Source organism: Cetorhinus maximus, chromosome 4, assembly GCF_964194155.1.
Source record: "Cetorhinus maximus chromosome 4, sCetMax3.hap1.1, whole genome shotgun sequence".
In the NCBI taxonomy this organism is placed as follows: Eukaryota; Metazoa; Chordata; class Chondrichthyes; order Lamniformes; family Cetorhinidae; genus Cetorhinus; species Cetorhinus maximus.
Window position 1 is genome coordinate 117,720,335 of NC_135882.1, and position 20,760 is coordinate 117,741,094.

The 20,760-nt window shown below is 44.9% G+C and overlaps 1 protein-coding gene across 5 annotated transcripts in view; it reads left to right on the forward strand.

Moving 5' to 3' along the window:
* The window catches only part of LOC144679833 (RNA-binding Raly-like protein), a 1,075,847-nt gene that overhangs the window by 948,275 nt on the left and 106,812 nt on the right, over positions 1–20,760 (forward strand). For all 5 annotated transcript variants that reach the window (XM_078540665.1, XM_078540664.1, XM_078540668.1 and 2 more), the window contains 2 exons: positions 6,342–6,520; positions 8,257–8,313. In XM_078540665.1, the coding sequence (XP_078396791.1) occupies positions 6,342–6,520; positions 8,257–8,295 (218 nt within the window). In that variant the 3' untranslated portion in view covers positions 8,296–8,313. The remainder of the gene's footprint in view (positions 1–6,341; positions 6,521–8,256; positions 8,314–20,760) is intronic.

Below are 20,760 nucleotides of genomic sequence, written 5' to 3' on the forward strand. Positions count from 1 at the left end.
CGAAGGAAATGGGTTGTGGCTGGTAGGTAACGGAGGGGAGGTGGAAGGTGATGCCGGGGTGGTGCAGTCAACTGTGATGGGGGAGAGGAAATCAGTGACTGGGGAGGGTTAAAGATGGGGGAGTGCACAAAAAACTGAATCAAGACCATGCTTGCTAAGTCGAAAGTGAAACGAGAGTCGTGGTGGGCAAGATCATGTGTTGCGTGGGAATATGATCAGCGGGTGGGCAGAGATGCAGGTCAGCTCAGATAGACAGCTGAAAGCAAACCCCAGCAGGCAGCACTGAAAATACTCAGGACATTGAGATGAGTGTGAAACGTGAAGGATCCGTGTGCGTGGGAGAGTGCTTGCACAAGGCTCCGAAAGGCCTACCACACACACACACCTCTTCAATGGAGGAGGTGTCCTCTTGGCTGCAGATGAGGACGTGGGTGGAGCTGAGGGACTGGCAGGCTGAGGATGTTGGTCCCTTGGCAGAGCTTACTGTGAAACAAAGTAGAGATAATTAGTGCATGGCAGCAGATTCAAAAGCAGGAGAGAGAGCACTCACAGTTGCATTGAGAGAGGGATAATGTGGTGCAAGATCCTCAGGTTCACTGATGACCTTACCGTCGCCGCAGGCATGGTTGCCATCCTCACCAGTCAGTGCGATGGCATGCTCCTCAAAGTGAGTGAGGGACCTAATGTGGGCCACTCCAGCTCCGGTCTGGGACCTCTCCCTGCTGATGTGAGGAGGCTTCTCCTGCATGGGAACAAATGGAGAGATTGTGAGCATGGCACTGCGTGGAATGTTTGTGTGATGTGCGGTGCCATGGACAGGATAAGGACGTGAGGTCAAGAGGGTATGAGCCTGCTGGAGATGTGAGGGTGTGTATGAGAGTTAGCGGTGTTGTCCCCTGAGGTGTGAGATCCCTGTGGATGTGTGATGGGTTTGTGAGTGTGTGATTTGAGAGTGATGAGAAGAGTGAGCTAACCTGGCGGAAAGGATGAGACCTTCATCCTGTCGCGGCACTGGTTGGCTATCCACTTTTGCAGGACATTGGCACTGACCACCACCGTCACCGCCTCCCAAGCCTGGTTGGTCATATCGCTGCCCCATCCTGCAGACAGAGCGAGGGTAGAGGACATCGCGGTGGGCCTCCACAGCATCCAAGAGGCGTTCCAGTGACATGTCGCTGAACCTAGGGGCTGCAGTCTTTTTGCCTTTCATGGACATCTTCCCTGCAGCAGCCATGGGTTGGAAGCACTGAGATGTGTGCGCGTGGCTGGACTTTAAATGTGGCGCCGGCATGATGATGCGGCAAGGTGATGGCAGGTGGGCGAATCGGAGCCCACCCACCCTGGAAACGGCATGTTTCCTGGGAATACATAAATAATGTGGCAGGTTTGGGAAAATATGGTAGGAAAACCCACCATTGCAGCCATCTGATAAAGCGTCATTTTACTCGCCCGCTACCGCACTTAGTGTAAATCTGGGATGAGCCTGTCCATTGTTATTAAGCCACCTTTCTATATGGATTGGAGGATCCTCATAGGATTTGTACTACTTGGCCCTGGGATACACTTGTTTATCTTATCTTTTCTTTGATCCTTTAGTTATATGTCTTTTCCCAGTTTACTGACTATGTCAATCTGCTTGTCCCCCTCCATTGCTGAGGCATTGCTGCTCTGAGAACCAGTCTTTAAGTGGAAGCATATTACCATTAAGCAAATGGAACAATAATGTCCTTTGGGAAACCCCAAATAAATGTATGCAAGTACAATGGAAGTGTCTTCCATTAAGTTATTTAGTTTTTAGCAACAACCTGTATAAAGCTGATAGTGTCAATTATCCCAGTGTATTAGTGCCCAATTTAATTCAAAATATCTGAAACTACAGTTTTATTTTAAGTTGGAGAAACAACTTACATTGTGTATAAATTGGCAAGTGATAAAATGTAGTTAAAGAAGACTTAAAACTGACTGCCATCCCATGCCCAATCGGCTGATGCGTGACTCTCAGTCAAACAACCTTTGTCCTCATCTCTGCGAGGAAACTTGTTTACTGTTGCCCTTTCTATCAAACACTTGTACATTGTTTTTTAAAGTGTTGTCCAAATTCTTGTTTTCTGGTGAAATTCCTATTTCTAGATCTTCTGTTTTCATATACTTTAAGGCTTAACGATGTGTGTCATTATATTTTTAATTGTTGATGTGGGTGCCAGTAGTAAGTACAGAGGCAAATTCATGAATAACAAATAATCTGAATGATGACTCAGCAGATGATCCTTTTAACTTCCTAGTTTAGCCATAACACATCAGTTTATGTCTTCCTATCACCAAAGGCAGATCACATTTCTGTAATCCCTATTCAGTCTTTAAGCTCAGAGGCAAGATGAAGACAGAGAAGGAGCTTAAGTACTGAGCCATTCTGTCAAGTTACCTATGCCTAAACTGCTCCCATTGCATCTGCCAAGCATATATCAAACCCCAAATACCGCAATCCCAGGAGCCTATTTTACCAGTGAAAAGGAAGGCCTCCAGAACAACTTTAGACTCTTCACAACAGCGGATAGTAGGACTGAAAATTGTTCTGAGCTCTGAATATGGTGTGAAATTTGGCCAGTTACAAAATAGAAGCTTCTCCTGCTGGCCTTAAAGGTATACTAAGCATCAGCTATAATTAAAACGGTTACGATGGACAGAATTTTACAGTTCTACTGCAGCGGGGGCAGGGCCAGAAAATGCTGTGAGCCGTTCAAAAGTCCATTGACTTCAGCGGGACCGGAAAATCCCACCGGCGGAAGAGGCCGTAAAATTCTGCTCGACAAGGCTATAAAGCACAGCTGAATATCTTTTAACTTTTGTTCAGACTTGGAACCGACACATCCAATTCATTGCATTCAGTTACCTGAGGAATTTTGCAAGATCAAAGTCAGACAATTCTTCAAAATCTCCACCCCAACTTATACGTTATTCTAATTCACAAGAACAAATATGAAAATAATACATTTAACAGGAAGAGTAGAAGTAACAGAATACTCAAGGTAGCTATGATAGTTTGGGGGCCTTGTGGTGGAGTGGGTTATTCTGAGCCAGAAACTCTGGGTTCAAGTCCCACTCTAGGGACCGAATCGTCCCAAATTTGCACCAAGTGTGGTAGCGGGCGAGAACAACAGCCTTTTACCTGCTGGCCACAATGGCGGGTATTCAAGCTGCATTGTCCGCTTCCCACCTCATTACTTATGCAGCCACAGGAAACATGTCATCTTGTTGGAGGGCAGCCTCTGAATCACCCGCCACGCCGTTACCTCACTGTTTCCTCACTCCGGGTGCCATATCTAAACTGCAGCTGCACACACAGTTCTCAATGTTTGCAGCCCAGGACTGCTCTGGTGAAGACATGGCCCTGAAAACCATGTTTAGTGACCTATCGCTGGAATGTCTTTTGGAGGCCCACTTTGATGTCCTCCACCCTCGCTCTGGCTGCAGGAGGTCCAGTAATCTCACCACTCCCGCTCGGGAGGCGATGGCAGTGGCGGTCAGTGCCAATGCTGCACAGAAGAGGTCGGCCATCCAGTGCAGAAAGAGGATGAATGATCTCACCTGTGCCGCCAAGGTAAGTCATCCATCTCACCACTCTAAACTGACACACTCACAAGCCCATCACACATTCACTGGCATCTTACTCACTGCCAGCTCAAGGGACATCACCACTCATTCTCTCACGCTCTCTCACATCTCCATCTGGCCTCATCTCCTCTGGAGACTGCCTCCTCAACCCTCACCATCTTGAGGCCACTTGCACAGATCAACATGTGCCTCCACACACACCCTGGGATGCCCCTCCTTCCCCAGTACAGCCCTCGTCCTGAAACCTCTTCCCTTGCTTGAGGCCACTTCTCCCCCTTAGCCAAGCAAGCCCTAGCCCTGCAGCCATTGAAAAGCCGCCCCCACCTTACGGCTGGTCTGGTAGGTAGAAACCTGCCATGAGTCCCCCTAAAAGTGATGTAATCTTACCATGAAGCCTGGCGCTGATGACCATGCGTGCTGCCCAAAGCAAGGTAGGCAAACAAACCTTGAAGTCCCATGCGAAGTGCAGCTTACCCGGATGATCCAATGTGGGGAGATGATGCCAGCAGGCAAGGTTTATACTGAGATGCTATACGATTGAAATTAGGTTCCTGGTGTGCAGCGGTGGTAAATGCGGCCTGCCATTGACAGAAGGAGCGGACAATCGCAAACTGGTTTCACAATGGCGTAAAACCGATTCTTGGCCTTGTCGCCATATTGTCCACTCATTCCCACCATGATGCCCGCCACCAGCGGGACTGGACGATTCCGGCCTAGGACTTGATGGCCATAACGCAGCCAAACAGGTTGAGGATCAACTTGTAAATCCTTCCAATATGCACCAATGGCAGGCCAGGCTACAACATACATCTAAGATTGTATCTTGCCACAGCAACTCAGATTCACTGGGGGCTGGTTGGCTCAGTTGGCCAGATGGCCGGTGCATATCAGATTAGTGCCGACAGCACAGGGTTCAATTCCCATTCCAGCTGAGATGGATTTGGAATCTGCCACGCACGGTGTAGGTTGCAGCGCTGTGGGTTGGAACTGCCTTTGGGATGAGAACTGAAGAAGAATATAGTAGGTGTAATGTACTTGAAATTTTAAAAGGCCTTGAAGCATTCAAAATGTTCCAGGTTCAGAATTATCTGTCATGCTCAACACAATAAATAATAATAATCATTAATAATGATTAGCATGCTTCAAATGCATCTACTTACCATCCAGTAGACTTGAAGCATTGATTTGAGGAGCCTTCAGCAATGGCACCTTTGGAGTTGTTTCTAACTATCTAATTGTTGGGCTGGATTTAGTTGGGCTGACGGGGGCTTCACCCACCGGTCGGAGAACCAGCGGGAACCCCCCCTACCCCCTCCCCGTCAGTTGGGCCTTCCCCGGGATTCAGGACCCCAGTGGCTGTAGTCCTGCCTGTCGATAGCTGCTGGCCAACCAGAAGCCGACAGCTTTCCATTGCTTGTCAGCGCCAATGGGGCAGTAACAGCTGCTGGCAGTGCACCCAGCAGAACCGCAGAATCAATGTGGCCTCAGATGAGTGAGGACAGGATGGTGGTTGCAGGGTGGGGAGGGTCACAGGAGGAGAGTCTGCCAGGGAGATCTGAGGCAATGGCAGGGGGCTGGCTTTTAGCAGCCCCTCCCCCTCCCCGATGCCGGCAGAACCCCTTCCCCCAACTGGTTGGCTTCTGGCAAACCCAACAGTGTTTGCAGGGCAGTCTTCAGGAGTTGCGGGAAAGCCGTGTGGCTCCCATTTAATCCCTGAGCTGCCACTGAATTGTAATTAATGAGCCTAATTGGCATCCCACCGCCAGTGGCCGGGATTCCCGCGACAGTCATTTCCGCCCTCCGACTTTACTGGGAGAGGTTTTGCCATCACTGGGAACTGAAGCGGGACCTCTGCCGCAATTAATTGGGCCTGGCCGATATGGTTCCCACTGCAAAAGGCCACATTAAATCCAGCACATTGTCTTTATGCTTTCAGTGACTCCTATCATTTACAAAGTACCTCTGAAGTTTTCAAAAGAACTCCTGTCTGAGTACAACTTACTGTAATGTCACTTATTCAGTTATGAGGCAGCTGCTCATTGTCATTTACTCTGAATACGTCACAAAAATCTGCTCAACCAGCTGAAACATTCACTTATACTCTGTCAATTCAATCAAATTCTCTTACAATCACCTGTCTGAATTGTCTTCGTGTTTGCCTCCCACAAAAAGTACAAGGAAGTTATCTATTAACATCCCATATTAAAAATATCGAACTTATATTCATGAAAGTACTTCTACATGTATTATGCAGATTGTTTCTTTGCAATAATGGAAAACCACTTTAGACATAATGCATATTAATAAACTGATCAAGTGAAATAAGCCAGAGAAAGAGTTAGATACCAGCTTTGTGATTTTTTTTCTTCATATGTGAAATAAAGTTCATCTATCACATAAAGTAGTTGAGACAAATAGCATTGATGCATTTAAGGGGAAACTAGATATGTACCTGAGGGAGAAAGAAATAGAAGGATGTGCTGCTAGGGTTGGATGAAGTAAGATGGAATAGGCTCATGTGCATCATAAACACAGACGTTGACCATTTGGGCCTGTTTCTGGGCTGTAAATACTATATGATGCTACTATGTAATCTTGATTGTTTCTTAGAGTCAAGATAAACTCCAGCGCCATACCATTTGTGCTTTAACCCCATTATCTATTCTATTGAAGCATCTTCTGAGGACACAAGAGGTAGAGGATGTGATGATTCTGTGCCTTTTCCATAGAGTCACAGAAGAAGCAGCTTGAAGAGAATTCAGAATCTGCACATGAGGAATCCATATCAGAGAATGCAGAAACCTCCACAGAGGAACCAGTGGAAGGGGGCCCTGATGTTGATGGAGATGGGGAAGAGATGACTGATGGGGTAGAAGAAGATTATGATGAGGATGGCAGCAATGAGACGGTAAGATCTAGATGTGTTTACAAGCCGTATAGTAGGAATATCTTCTTGCAAGACTGCATAATTATTTCCTAAACTATTAAGTTTAGAATGTCAGGATTATGTGAAAATATTTTGGAGCAGAAGGCGGGTGTACTTATCAGTATGTGGCTGTGGCATTTTCATTATGTTATATATGTTTTACATTATAAGTTTTAAGTGATCAGATAGTAAATTATTAGAATTGTTTTAAGAGGCATTGCCATTATCTTGGGGTGTTCGGAGGCAGACTAAGTTGCTAAAGCAGTCAGCAATTTACCCCTGTAGAAACTACCCTAAGATTGAAATATTTTCAACTGAAGTCAGATAACACTTTGTATTTCCATGGTGCTGCAAGAGTTTTTTTTGGTTGAACATAAAATAGATGCAGAACAGCTTACTTTGCACTGATGAGGAATGGCAAGTTGCATTCCCTCTACATTCAATCTAATTGATCAAGGAGAGGTAGATAGAGGGAAGGAAGAGGACTACAAAATAAAAAGTAAGGAGGCTCCAGCACAGACGTCAGGCACAGCCCCTCTTCACCCACTCTTCAATGAAAGAAAATAGTTGAACATTTTTTATTAGATGTGGGACCACCTGGAAAAGTAGGACTGAGGCAGAATGAAGCCAACCTTTTAAACTTAACAATTAACATTGAAAATACTGATTTGCTAGATTGTCTTTACACTTTGCATTGTTTTTTTTGGCATTAGAAATGCCACCATGATTCCAAGATCAGTGAGAGGAGCTCGGTGAATATTTTTAAGTTTATAGGCACAGAGGTCCCCTTTCTCCAATTAGAAAGTGATGTAAGCAGGCAGTATAGTTATGATGTCTGGATATTACTCTACACCCAGCACTGTATGAAATCAACAGATGCAGTTTTAGTGTGCAATATATTAAACCAACTAACCTGGTGCACTATAGTTCTGAACACTGCATACATGTGCAGGATTTTAAATGTACTCTCTGAAACTATCATGTATGGAAGTTATTTAATATTCTGCATCATTCACAATTTTGAAAATTGTATATATTAAAGGATGAATGATATATTCCTAAAGATTAATTAAAGGTAATGGATTAAGTTAATGACGTCATAGCACACAGGAATGGAACTTCTACTGAATTAAGTCTGACTGCAAACCCCACAATTAAGACTGAGATTTGTGCTATTGAATTTTGGCAGGTAGCAAGTGTTAGCATAGTGAAGAGAGATGAATGAACATTTGCAGAGATGCAGTCATTATACAACAGAATTGTTAGGAAAACATTTTCCTCTGTTTATAAGCACCTCCTGCGATAATGTTGGTTTTGCACTTGGCATTTTCAAAATGTCATTGTATTACTTGTGTATGACATAAAGTCAGAAAAATGTTGAACAGAAAAATGCACCACAAACAATTGAAATCTGATCCTCAAAGCAATAGAGGCAACTATAAATCAGAATATTTCAAAACCTTGTCATTTCACTTGTCGATGTTAATTCAGCTCTATCTCACTCAGTTTTAGTTTTTCCTCCCAGTCCGTTCTTCCAGTTATAGCTTCAAATTGTTTAAATAACAATGAGAAAATCAGCAAAAGTAATTGTGATATTTTGTAACTGATCGCAAAAGTGATGTTAAATAAATCTTTAAATAAATTGGCCTTCCCTATTGCCTTCTGTTAGTTTTTTTTTATTTTTGTCTCATGAATTCTGTTTATTCTGTTACTTTCAGAATGAGAATCATGTATCAGACATGGAGGATACACAGTAACTGACACGAATAGATAAGGTTGGTTTTCTACCTGATTACTGTCAATTGCAAATAACTGTTTACACAACATTGAAAATCAGCAACAATTTGCATTTATATGGCACCTTTATGCCAGACGACACAAAAATTGGCCGTGTAGTTGTTAATGAAGAGGATAACTTTGTCGCCAGAATGATATCAATGGTTTGGTTGAGTGGTTGGAAAAGTGGCAGATGGAATTCAATCTGGAGAAGTGTGAGGTAATGCATTTGAAGAGGGCAAACAAAGCAAGGGAATACTCAATAAACGGGAGGACGTTGAGAGGAGTTGAGGAAGTGAGAGACCTTGGATGCATGTCCAAAGGTCCCTGAAGGTGGCAAGACAGGTGGATAAGGTGGTAAAGGAAGCATATGAAATGCTTTCCTTTATTGGACAAGATATTGAATACAAAAGCAGTGATATAATGGTGGAACTGTATAAAATACTGGTTAGGCCACAGTTGGAATTTTGTGTACAGTTCTGGTCACCACATTACAGGAAATACATAATTGCTCTAGAGAGAGTACAGAGGAGATTTACAAGGATGTTGCCAGAGCTTGAAAATTGCAGCTACGAGGAACGATTGGATAGGCTGGGGTTGTTTTCCTTAGAACAGAAGAGTCTGAGGGGTGACCAAATTGAGGTGTACAAAATTATGAGGAGCCTAGACAGGGTAGACAGGAAAGACCTGTTCCCCTAGCTGAGAGGTCAGTTACCAGGGGGAATGGATTTAATGTATTGGTAGAGGGATTAGAGGGGCTATGAGGAAAAACATTTTCACCCAGAGGGTAGTGGCCACCTGGAATTTACTGCCTAAATTGATGGTTGAGGCTGAAACACTCAACTCATTTAAAAGGTACTTGGACCTGCATCAGAAGTGCTGTAACCTGCAAGGTTACAGACCAGGTGCTGGAAAGTGGGATTAAAAATGAGTGGCTAGTTTCTTTTTTCTATTTTTTTGGCTAGTGCAGACATGATGGGCTGAATGGCCTCTTTCTGCACCGTAACTTTTCTATGGCTCTATAGTTCTATGGTTTCACATAAGAAAATGTCACAAATTACAAGAGCGTTATCAAACAAAATTTGGCACTGAACCACATAAGAAGAAATTCAGCCAAATTATCAAAAGCCTTGTCAAAGATGTAGGCTTTAAGGAGCGTCTTAAAGGAGGAAAGAAAGTTAAGAGATTAGGAAAGATTTAGGGAGGGAATTGCAGGATTTAGGGTCTTGGCAGCTGAAGGCACAGCCACCAATGGTGAAGCAATTAAAATTGGGAAGGAATAATCCTGAATTCTGAATTCTGCAAAGTGCAGAAATCTCGACAGGGTGGGGCAGTTGGCTGTAGGACTGGAGGAGATTGCAGGGATGGGGATGGGCGAGGCCATGAAGAGATTATAAACAAGGATGAGAATTTTAAAATTGAGGCATGGCGAAACCGGGAGCCACTGTAGATCAACAAGCACAAGAAGATGGTTGAGCAGGACATGGTGCGGGCTAGGAGATGACTAGCAGTGTTTAGAATCACCTTACATTTGCTAAGGGTAGAACATGGGAGGCAGACAGGAATAGTCAAATCCAGAGGTAACAAAGACATGAATGAGGGTTTCAGCAACAGATCATGATGAGGAAAGAATAGAGCCTGGTGATGTTATAGAGTTGGAGTGTAAATATGTGATAGGAAGCACATCTTGGGTTTTGATATAACACCAAGGTTGCAAGCAGCCTGGTTCAAGTTCAGACAGTTGCCAGAGAGAGGGATGGAATTAGTGGCAAGGGAACAGAATTATGATGGGGACTGAAGACAATGACTACTGTCTTCCCAATAATTAATTGGAGGAAACTTCTGCTCATCCAGTACTGGTTGTTAGACCAGCAGACTGGCTGTTTAGAGATAGTAGGGGGGTTGAGAAAGGTGGAGGTCAGGTAAAGCTGGGTATTGTCAGTGCATGTGCTAAAAATTACTCTGTATTTTCAGAAGATCTCACATGTAGATGAGAATAGGAGGAAACCAAGAATGAATCATTGGGGGACACCAGAGGTATCAGTTAGGAGCAGAAAGAGGATCTATTGCAGGCAATTCTCTGCCTACCTCAGATTTCAAAGCAGGTTAAGTCAAAGTGACGAGTATATTTTTGTAACAATAAGCTTTTAACTTTTCACTTATTTTGTAATGTCATTTTTATACTCCTATGTTGCTATTTAAGTCTTTCAAGTGTTTTGGATTTGTGTTGCAGACATGGGGCAGAATTTTGCCCTTGGCGTGCAGGATCGGCGGGGGCAGTGGGGAAGCTGACTGCCACCCGCAATCGGCAGCGCTCCGTGATTTTACGCCAGCGGGCCAATTAAGGCCCACCCAGCGTGATATGCGAGCGGCAGTACTGAGTGCTGGCTGTGCGGGCGGGGGGAGGAGGGCGAGCAGGCCTAATGCAAATTTCGCGCTTATGCACAAAAGAGCACTAAATAATCTCCGTGAGGCACGGAACTGCCTCAGAGAGATGAAGAGATATTTTAAGAAATAATAAAGAGCAAAAATGTGACTCTGTCACATGAGCAGGGACATGTTTTTAATTAAAAAGCAAATTTTTTATTTTATTTGTAATTGCCTTTGGAAACCTCATCCCACCCTGGATCAGGTTTCCAAAAAAATGTAAAGGCCGCTTGGCCTTTTTGCCTTCCCGCCAACCGTTAAGTTGAATGGGCAGTGAAAAACTAAAGTCAATTGATAACTTAATTGCCTTAATAGGCCTTTTAATTGTCAGCGGGCATGCTGCAAGCTCCAGCATGTGCCCGCTGACTGAACTATCGCGCGACTGCGCGATGACGTCAACACGCTTAGCCGACATCGTCGCGCGTCATTTCATGCTCAGTCGGGTTGGGCGCACGCTCACCTGATAAAAATTATGGCCATGATGAGCTATGCTGAATAGTCTATCAGTTTATGGCCCTGCTGCTATGTATTAAGTCCCTTCAAAAAAAGACACTGATTTAAGTATGTTAAATAGGCCTGTTTGTTAATAGCTGTAAATTTTGTCTAATCGAATATTTTGCACCTATCATATTTCATGCTGAGGGCTTTGGCTAGTCAGCCTAGTTCTCAGTCACATTAACTGGAAACAGCCGTGATTATATTGTTCTGCACAGCAGGACTGCTTTGAAATAAATCTTTGATTTTAAACATTGGGTGCACGAATATTTTTCAACAACGACTTTGCAAAAGATGTATGATGTAATGGTTTAGCATCTCTAATTATTATATATTTTCTGCGGATCAGATTCTCATTGATAGCACAGTGTATGATATGCTTGCACTGCCCACTTGATGGCACTAGCAAGTGATCATTTTCATGGTAAGACCTCATTTGAATGTGATCTGAAAGTTGGCAGTGTTCTCTGAATGCTGACAGATGGCTCATAAATTAAGGAGGGAAGGGGTTGCAGGCAGGTCTCCATGGAACCAAACCAGATGTATTTATTTAAAGGGAGTGGGTATCCTTGGAAGGAGGTAGGGGATGGGCACAGTAGAATTGACAACAGACCTAATGGGGCGTGAATGTTCCTCCTGACCCCACAAGTATCATGTTGAAAATTACTGCAACATTTCCAAAGTGGCCTCTAGTAATTCCTTTAAGAATCCCTGCCTTGGCTGCTCTATACCCAGTATCAATGCTTCATTGGTAGCTCAAAGTAATGTTGGTGTCTTACCATAGGGTCCCAATTTAATAAAGCTGTGGCCTCTTTGAGGGCCCATCAAAAATCAAACTGGCAGGATCATGACAGCTGGTGGATGGTAGTTTTTCTTAAAAGACATTATCAACTGCCTTCTGACCTGTTGTTCACCACGGTGTCTACAAAGAAGTACTTTTTCATTACATGACAATTCATTTAACCAAAACATTCAATAATCTCTTTTAAGTTAGCTTTCTCTCAAGGCATTCAACCAAAGTTGCTGCATTCATTCAACAAAAGTGACTTTTATGTTATTAGAGTCCATTGCAAGATTTTCTTTCTCAAATCATCCTCTGCACATTAGAAGGACTCTTAGGTGTATTGATGTGAATGAACAGAAATAGATTGTTGTATCCTCTTAGGAATTAACAGATGCTGCACTTCCAAAAGGTAGTTAGAAATACCTGTATAGATGCAATGGCATAAAACACTCCGGGTTATTTCTGCTTGTATGGGACCATTTGGTGGGTTGTACAGGATTTACCGGTTTAGATCAATACTGAACCTGATGTATAAGAAATGGGATTGCCTGGTCAATTCATTAATTATATGTAATAAAACTGCCATACAAGCCTTCTCTGCCTCCATGCTCCCTGTTGACTGAAGCTGCACAGCAAGGAATGAACAAACCTCCATTAGTAATTCTACAATCTGTAGAACTATGTTGGACCATAAATGTATGTAGCTTGAAGTATTGTGTAATATGTGGGCTATTTTTGTTTTGTTTTCTGCATTTCCTAAGCATATGGGGAAGAGTATATGGGGAATTCTGGCACACGCGCCCTATGACTTGTTCCGCTAATTGTAAGGGACAGAAAGTCACGAGGGCAGATAACCTCAAACTTGATCTGTACTCCTGCCATGTAAAGCTTTGTGACAGGAATGCTAAAGATTGAAATATAAAATTTGTGTGCCAGATCATAGAATAAATTCACGAGAGTAACAAATGCCATTTGTGTGAATGTCTGCTTTAAAACATATTTATTCAGCAAGGCTAGCATTTATTGCGCAACCCCCACCACTCTTGCAGATGGGCCTTCTTAAATCGCTGCAGCCCACCCACAGTGCAGTTGGATAGCGAGTTTCAGAATCTTGGCCCACCAGTGGTGAAGGAACAGCAAGGTGTCCAAGTTGGATTTTTGAGGGAAACATGGAGGTGTGGAGGTGATGGGGTTCCCCTGCCCCTGCTGCCTTTGTCCTCCTACATAGTGCAAGTCACAAGTTTGAGAGGGGCTGCTGAGCAAGCTGTGTCAACTTGGTACAGTGCATCTTGTAGATATTATACACTATAGCCACTGTGGAGGGAAGGCAGGCGGTGGGACCAGAAAATGCCGGCACCAACCAGTGTGTTCATTTTGAGAGGCGTTCCCAGAGCCTGCAATTTTCAGGGCTGTGGGGCAATCCCATCCACCTTCTGATTGAGGCCAATTAAAGCACTTCAGCAACTCAATAAGAGCTTATTAGAGGAGGAAGTTCGAAGTTTGAATGGGGCCACATGGGTTTCATGCGCTCTCTGTTGACAGCTGAAGGGTGGCAGGTACAGAATGGTCAGCCAGTCATGGCTATCCTGGGGAATTACCCAGGCCCCATAAGAGTGGTGAGATCAAGCAGGTTTCTTATTCATGCTTGCTTTATCACATCTTGCCACAAGGGCAAAAGGGAGCTTGACATTTGGAAAGGAGGTGCCCTTGGTGCTACACAGGTAGCAGGGAGAGTGGGCACTCAGCACTCGGGTATCGAACATCACAGTCGCCAACCCCCAACCCCTATCATCGTGGGGGCAGAAGAGCAGGGGGAAAGGCTGCCCTGTTCAAAAGGAAAGCTGAAGCTGACAATGGGACCATGACTGTCAGATTTTGGACACAGTGGCAAGGAGAAACAACACCCTTGCAAGAAAGCTGAAACCCCAAGCAGCAGGAGGATATAGGAGAGGAAAGAGGGGGCAGGAAAGCAACAGAGGCCATACCTTGAACATATGATCTACCACTGAAGACTCCACACCTCACAGCAATGGCCACCATGCTCTGTCAATACATCAAAGTCACTGTGGCATTGTACTTCTTCATCTCTGGTTCCTTCCAAGGATCAGCTGCAGAACTTAGTGACACCTTGCAAATGGCAGCAAACCACTGCCTCTCACAGGTCACTGATGTTATCTTTACCAGAGCTTGACAGTACATTCATTTCATAACAAATGCAGCCTCACAGAGAGAGGGCATTGGGTGTCTCTGCCATTGCTGAGTACAGGGCATTATCAATGCCTTGCGACCATCAAGGCACCAAGTGACCAGTCAGTCTGATTCATCAACAGGAAGGGTTTCCGCTCCCTCAAACGTTCAACTGGTCTGTGACCACAACAAGGGACATTCCTTGAAGACATGGGGGTGGGGTTTTCCAGCCCCACCAGCAGCGGGCATTGTCACAGGCAGGATGGGAAAATTTGTAGAGCGGCCAAAAACTCTCCAAATTTTTCCACCCTGCCCACAATGATACATGCCGCTGGCAGGGCTGGAAAATCCCAGCCATGGTTACTCACCCCTCTGCCGGAGCCCCAGACAGAGACACAGAGGCAATAAAACCAATGCCACATGCTCACTAGGACACTTATTGAGCAGACCATTGGGCTTCTGAAGATGCGATTCCACTGTCTGGACCAGTCAAGTGTTGCCTTCCAATACCACCCTGCAAGGTTCTCAGTCATTGTGGTGGCCTGCTGCACTATCCATTACATGGCCCTCCAGAAGGATACAGGGGAGGAGCAAGAGCTGGAAGTGAGAGAATAGGAAGGAGGAAGTGGATGTGGAGAGAGACTAGAATGAACAGGGAGGTGCCTCAGCTGCACGTTGAGGTAGCCAGGCATGGTGCAGGCCATGAAGGGTTCATGGAGATGCCATGAATGTCAGGGATCTTCTGATCCATGAATGTTTCAGCTGAACCTTTCTGACCCAGGCAAAGGAGTATGGAATGGAAGGGAGCCTGAAATACCTGTGCTAAGACATGTATGCAAGACATAGCCTGGAACATTGAATAACTTACCGCCAGTGAAGGAAGCACATCTTTCCAGAGGATTTGCCCTCTGTAGAATCCCTTTACACCTTTCAGCACCTCATACCACTTTTCTGTCATGGCAGCAATAAATGGAGCCCCAGACACCTGGATTAAAGTGTCATCATTTATACAATGCAAATAGAGGAAAATGATAGACAGGAGGCTACCAGATTTGCTCTAATTTCGGTAGCGGTGAGGTAAAACATCATTTTACATGCCAGCCGCGATGGCGGCTTTTCATGCCATATTGTCCCAAACCCACCACATTATTTTTGCATTCCCGGGAAACTCCTTGTGTCGATGGCGGGTGGGCCATCACCTTGCCGCTTCATCACACCGGGCGTCATGTTAAAAGTAGGGCCATGCGCACTATATCTCAGTGCTTCCAGCCCACAACTACTGCAGTGAAGATATCCACAGAGGGGAAAAAGACTGCAGCCCCCAGGTTTAATGATACATCACTTGAATGCCATTTGGATGCTCTGGAGGCCCATCGTGATACCCTCTACCTCCGCTCTGGCTGCAGGAAGGCCGTGGCATCACCAATCCAACTTGGCAGGTGATGGCAGCGGTGGTCAGTGCCAGTGCTGCACAAAAGAGGTTGGCCATCCAATGCAGAGAGAGGAAGAATGATCTCATCCATGCAGCCAGGGCATGGCAACCATCTCATCACTCTAAACTCACATACTCAAGCCCATCACACATTCACTGGCGTCTCACTCACTGCCAGCTCAAGGGACATCACCACCCATTCTCACACACATACCCTCACATGTCCATCTAGCCTCATCTCCTCTGGAGACTGCCTCCTTAGCCCTCACCATCGTGAGGCCACTTGCACAGATCAACATGTGCCTCCACACACACCCTGGGATACCCTCCTTCCCCAGTACAGCTCTCATCCTGCAGCTTCTTCCCATGCCTCAGGCCACTTCCCACCTTTCCTCAAGCAAGCCCTTGCCCTGCAGCCATTGAAAAGCCACCTACAGATGGCTGATCTGGTAGATAGAGACCTACACATAAGCCCCCCAAAAGTGATGCAGTGCTGTCTATGAAGCCTGGCGCTGATGACTGTGAGTGCTGACTGAAGCAAGGGAGACAAACAAACCTTGAACTCTCGAGCAAAGTGCAGCCCGCCAGGTGCACGTCTTATATGTGCTGTTGTGAAACACGTTGGCATGTTATCCCGCAGACATGGGAGGGCGATCCAGCTGGGTGGGGTGGGGGATGAGTCTGGTGGGCTGGCCTTATAATGATATGCTGATGTATTACGATGAGGTTCCCGACGTCTGATGTCGGGGAACATGGTCCACCATTCGCAGGCAGAGCAGACGATCACAAACTGGTTTCACAACGTCTTGAAACCGATTGCGCCATATTGTCCACTCACAGCACCAAATATGCCCCACGCTGGCGGGCACGGAGAATCCCAGCCACAGACTAGAAGAATGCATCAAAGTGATCCACTCAGTGCTCTGCGTGATGTACTGGACGACTCCTGTCAAACTCTGCAAAGAGTAACTTCTCTCCCTCACGGCATTCAACATTAGATCCAGATCAGCATCGATGAAGCCAGAGGCAGCCCTACCCTGAGTGCCAGGTCTCTGGTTCTCCTGTAACATCTCGCTCCCTCTGGTGCTTTGGAAGGCTTTGGCACAGTCAGCAGATTCTTCCCTTAGGACAACCATCAGTCTCAGTGATGGCTGCCATGCGGAGCCTAAATTACTTCATCTGATCTGTGTCTGTTACTTCTCCCATTGGCTGTAAATGGGCAGGGAACTGAATTTTTTTTTTTTATTCATTCATGGGATGTGGGCTTCATTGGCTGGACCAGCATTTATTGCCCATCCCTAATTGCCCTTGAAAAGGTGGTGGTGAGCTGCCTCCTTGAACCGCTGCAGTCCATGTGGTGTAGGTACACCCACAGTGCTGTTAGGAAGGGAGTTCCAGGATTTTGACCCAGCGACAATGAAGGAACAGCGATATATTTCCAAGTCAGGATGGTGAGTGTTCCCATGTATCTGCTGCCCTTGTCCTTCTAGATGGTAGTGGTTGTGGGTTTGGAAGGTGCTGTCTAAGCAGCCTTGGTGAATTCCTGCAATGCATCTTGTAAATGGAACACACTGCTGCTACTGTGCGTCGGTGGCAGAGGGAGTGAATGTTTGTGGATGTGCCGCCTGCTTTACCCTGGATGGTGTCGAGCTTCTCGAGTGTTGTGGGAGCTGCACTCATCCAGGCAAGTGGAGAGTATTCCACCACACTCCGGACTTGTGCCTTGTAGATGATGGACAGGCTTTGGGAAGTCAGGAGGTGAGTTACTCGTTGCACAATTCCTAGCCTCTGACCTGCTCTTGTAGCCCCAGTATTTATGTGGCCACTCCAGTTCAGTTTCTGGTCAATGGTAACCCTCTGTGGGAATCAGGACTTTACTCAGTTAAGGAGGCGACGTTACTGATGTAAGAACAATCCAGCTGATTTTCACCTCCATGGCCAAAAGTTCCGCCCTTGATCTCTACAAGGAGTGTGGAGTGATCGCTCCTACTAATTCCATCATGAACAGATTCATCTCCAAGGTAGATTGGTGTGTTCGAGAAGATTTCTTATTCACACTGACTCACAAATTACCACAAGCCCACTCTGGCAGCTATGTCCTTCACGACTCAGCTGGGTGTGTCAGTGGTGGTACTACCAAGATGTTCTTTGTAACGGACATTGAATTCCCCACCCAGAGTATATTCTGTGCTCTTACCACCCTCAGTGCCTCCTCCAAGTAATGCTCAAAATTGAGGTACGCTTAAGCCGAGGATGAGCAGTTGGTAGTAATTAGCCGTGTATGACCTGAAGCCATGACACTATAGAGTCCAAAATCAAAGTTGAGGACTCCCAGACAACTCCCTCCCAACTGCACACAATTGTGCTGCAATATGCATTATAATAGAGGAGCCTGGGATATTGGCTGATTGGTATGATTATATCAGACTGTTGCTAGACTAATCTGTGAGACAGTTCTCCAAACTTTAGCAGTAGCCCGAGAAGTTAATGAGGATGACTTTTCAGGGCTGACTGAGATGAATGTGCCTCATTCTGTCCTAATTAGATTTTATTTCTATTCTTTGTAGTGGTTTTATACAACTGAGTGGTTTGCTAGGCACTTCAGAGGACAGTTAAGAGTCAATCATGCTGATATTGGACTGGAATTACCTGTAGTCCGGGCCAGGCAGCAGGTTTCCTTCCCTAAAAGACATTGGTGAACATAAAGGTTGTTCTTATGACTACCCAGCAACTTCATGTCACTTTTACCTTCTCTAAATCCCTCCTCCATACATTCTACTGTTTTGATAGTTCAACATTCTATTAGCTTTGTTGATTGCTGCTCTGTATTGGTTTGACATATTTAATGTTGATAGCTCCATTTTGCATCCTCTTCAAGGCCATATGTCTGTGACCAGAACTGGGCACAATTCTGTTTGCCTCTAGGACTATATAGTTTAAGCATGCCTTCCTCTGACCTATGTTCGATCATTTTTATCATTCTGTCTTCTTTGTTGATTACTGTTTATGTATTTCAACTAAATGATGATCAGACAAATTAATCCAAATATATTAAGCAAATCATCAAAAATAGCATGCAGAATAATTTCTATCTCATGTAGTGTCTAATCCAGTTTTGATCACTGTACTGATAAAAAAACGTATGGGCCAAAATATTGCCGTCCACGGGCGGAATGAGGTTTCCTGAAGGTGTTATAAAATTATTAATTAATTTTTGCACAATTCGTAAACATGTCCCAGCTCATGTGACACTGTCACATGAGGGGACATGTCTAAATAATTTTTAACTTTATTGTTTATACATTTTTATTATGTACTTAATCTCCCCGAGGCAGCTCCGTGCCTCAGGGAGATTTCTGCACTCTTTTGCGTGCATCGTAGGCCCCGACTTTCCCTCCTCCCGCCGCCCGCACAGGTAGCGCTGAGTGCCATACGTCATGCTGGGCGGGCATTAATTGGCCCGCCCGCTTAAAATGGTAGCGCGCAGCCGATCGCGGTCGGCTATCGTCTCCATGTCCGCCCCCGCCTGCTTCCACCCAGCCCGCCCGCCATAGGAAAGTTTCTGGCCATAAGCTCGAAAAGAATTGCGATAAATAAGTTTTTAATCAGCAGGAGCAATTAGTCAAGATAACTCACCTCATTAAGGAAAAGACAAACAAAATCCTGACATTTATTTTAAATCATGAAAGATATAAAAGGTGTGAATGTGGATAAGTGCTGAGTGGGAACCAGAAGGAGACAACTAAGGAACATGAATATAAGCTATTAAATCTGCAAGTTAGGAGTAAATATGTTACCCGAATAACTATTATTATTGAATACACTATTTATATATTATAATACAGCTTGCTTTTAACAGATTGGATAGCAGAGCTACAATGCTGCATCAAGTAAAGGAGTACTGGTTTGCTACTAAAGCCGGAGGGAATTGGCTACAACTTTGTGAATCCTGTATTTGAACTTTAAAGACAGGATAAGCTCCACAGACTGAATTCTGTACATTCACACTAGTCTCCTTAATATTATTTTGGCTTTCAACTTTATTGCATCTTTTTCTGAAAGTGCTAACTGGTTGGAGTATAGTCCCATGGATGCTCTCAGAATCACAGAATCACAGAATTGTTAGTGTCGAAGGAGGCCATTCAGTCCATCGTGTCTGCACCAGCTCTCTGAGCACTTTAACTTAGTACCAATCTCCTGCTTTTTCCCTGTAACCCTGCACATTGTTTCTACTTAGATAATCATCCAGTGCCCTCTTGAATGCCTCAATTGAACCTACCTCTATTACACTTCCAGGCAGTGCATTCCAAATCCTAACTACTTGCTGTGTGAAAAAGTTTTTTCTCATCTCACATTTGCGCCTTTTGCAAAACACTTTAAAACTATGCCCTCTGGTTCTCGACCCATTTACGAGCGGGAACAGTTTCTCCTTATCTACTCTGTCCCGGCTCCTCATTATTTTGAAAACTTCTATCAAGTCTCCTCTCAACCTTCTCCTCTCCAAGGAAAACAGTCCCGACTTCTCCAATCTTTCCTCATAACTGAAGTGTCTCATCCCTGGAACCATTCTCATAAACCTCTTCTGTACTCTCTCCAATGCGTTCACATCCTTCCTATAGTGTGGCACCTAGGACTGTACACAATACTCCAGCTGAGGTCTAACCAGTACCTTATATAAGTTCAGCATAACCTCCCTGCTCTTGTACTCTCTGCCCTTATTAATGAAGCCTAGAATACTGTATGATTTAGAAACAGCTCTCTCAACCTCTCCTACCACCTTTAATGACTTATGTACATATGCATCCAGGTCTCTTTGCTCCTGTACACCCTTTAGAATAGTATCCTTTATTTTATACTGTCTCTCCATGTTCTTTGTACCAAAGCATATCACCTCACACTTCTCCGCATTGAACTTCATCTGCCACCTATCTGCCCACTCCACCAATGTGTCAATGCCATTTTGAAGTTCTACACTGTCCTCCTCACAATTTACAATTCTCCCAAGTTTTGTGTCATCTGCAAGCTTTGAAATTGTCCCCTGCACACCAAGACCTAGATCATTTATATACGTCAGGAAGAGCAAAGGTCCCAATACCAACCCCTGGCGAATTCCACTACAAG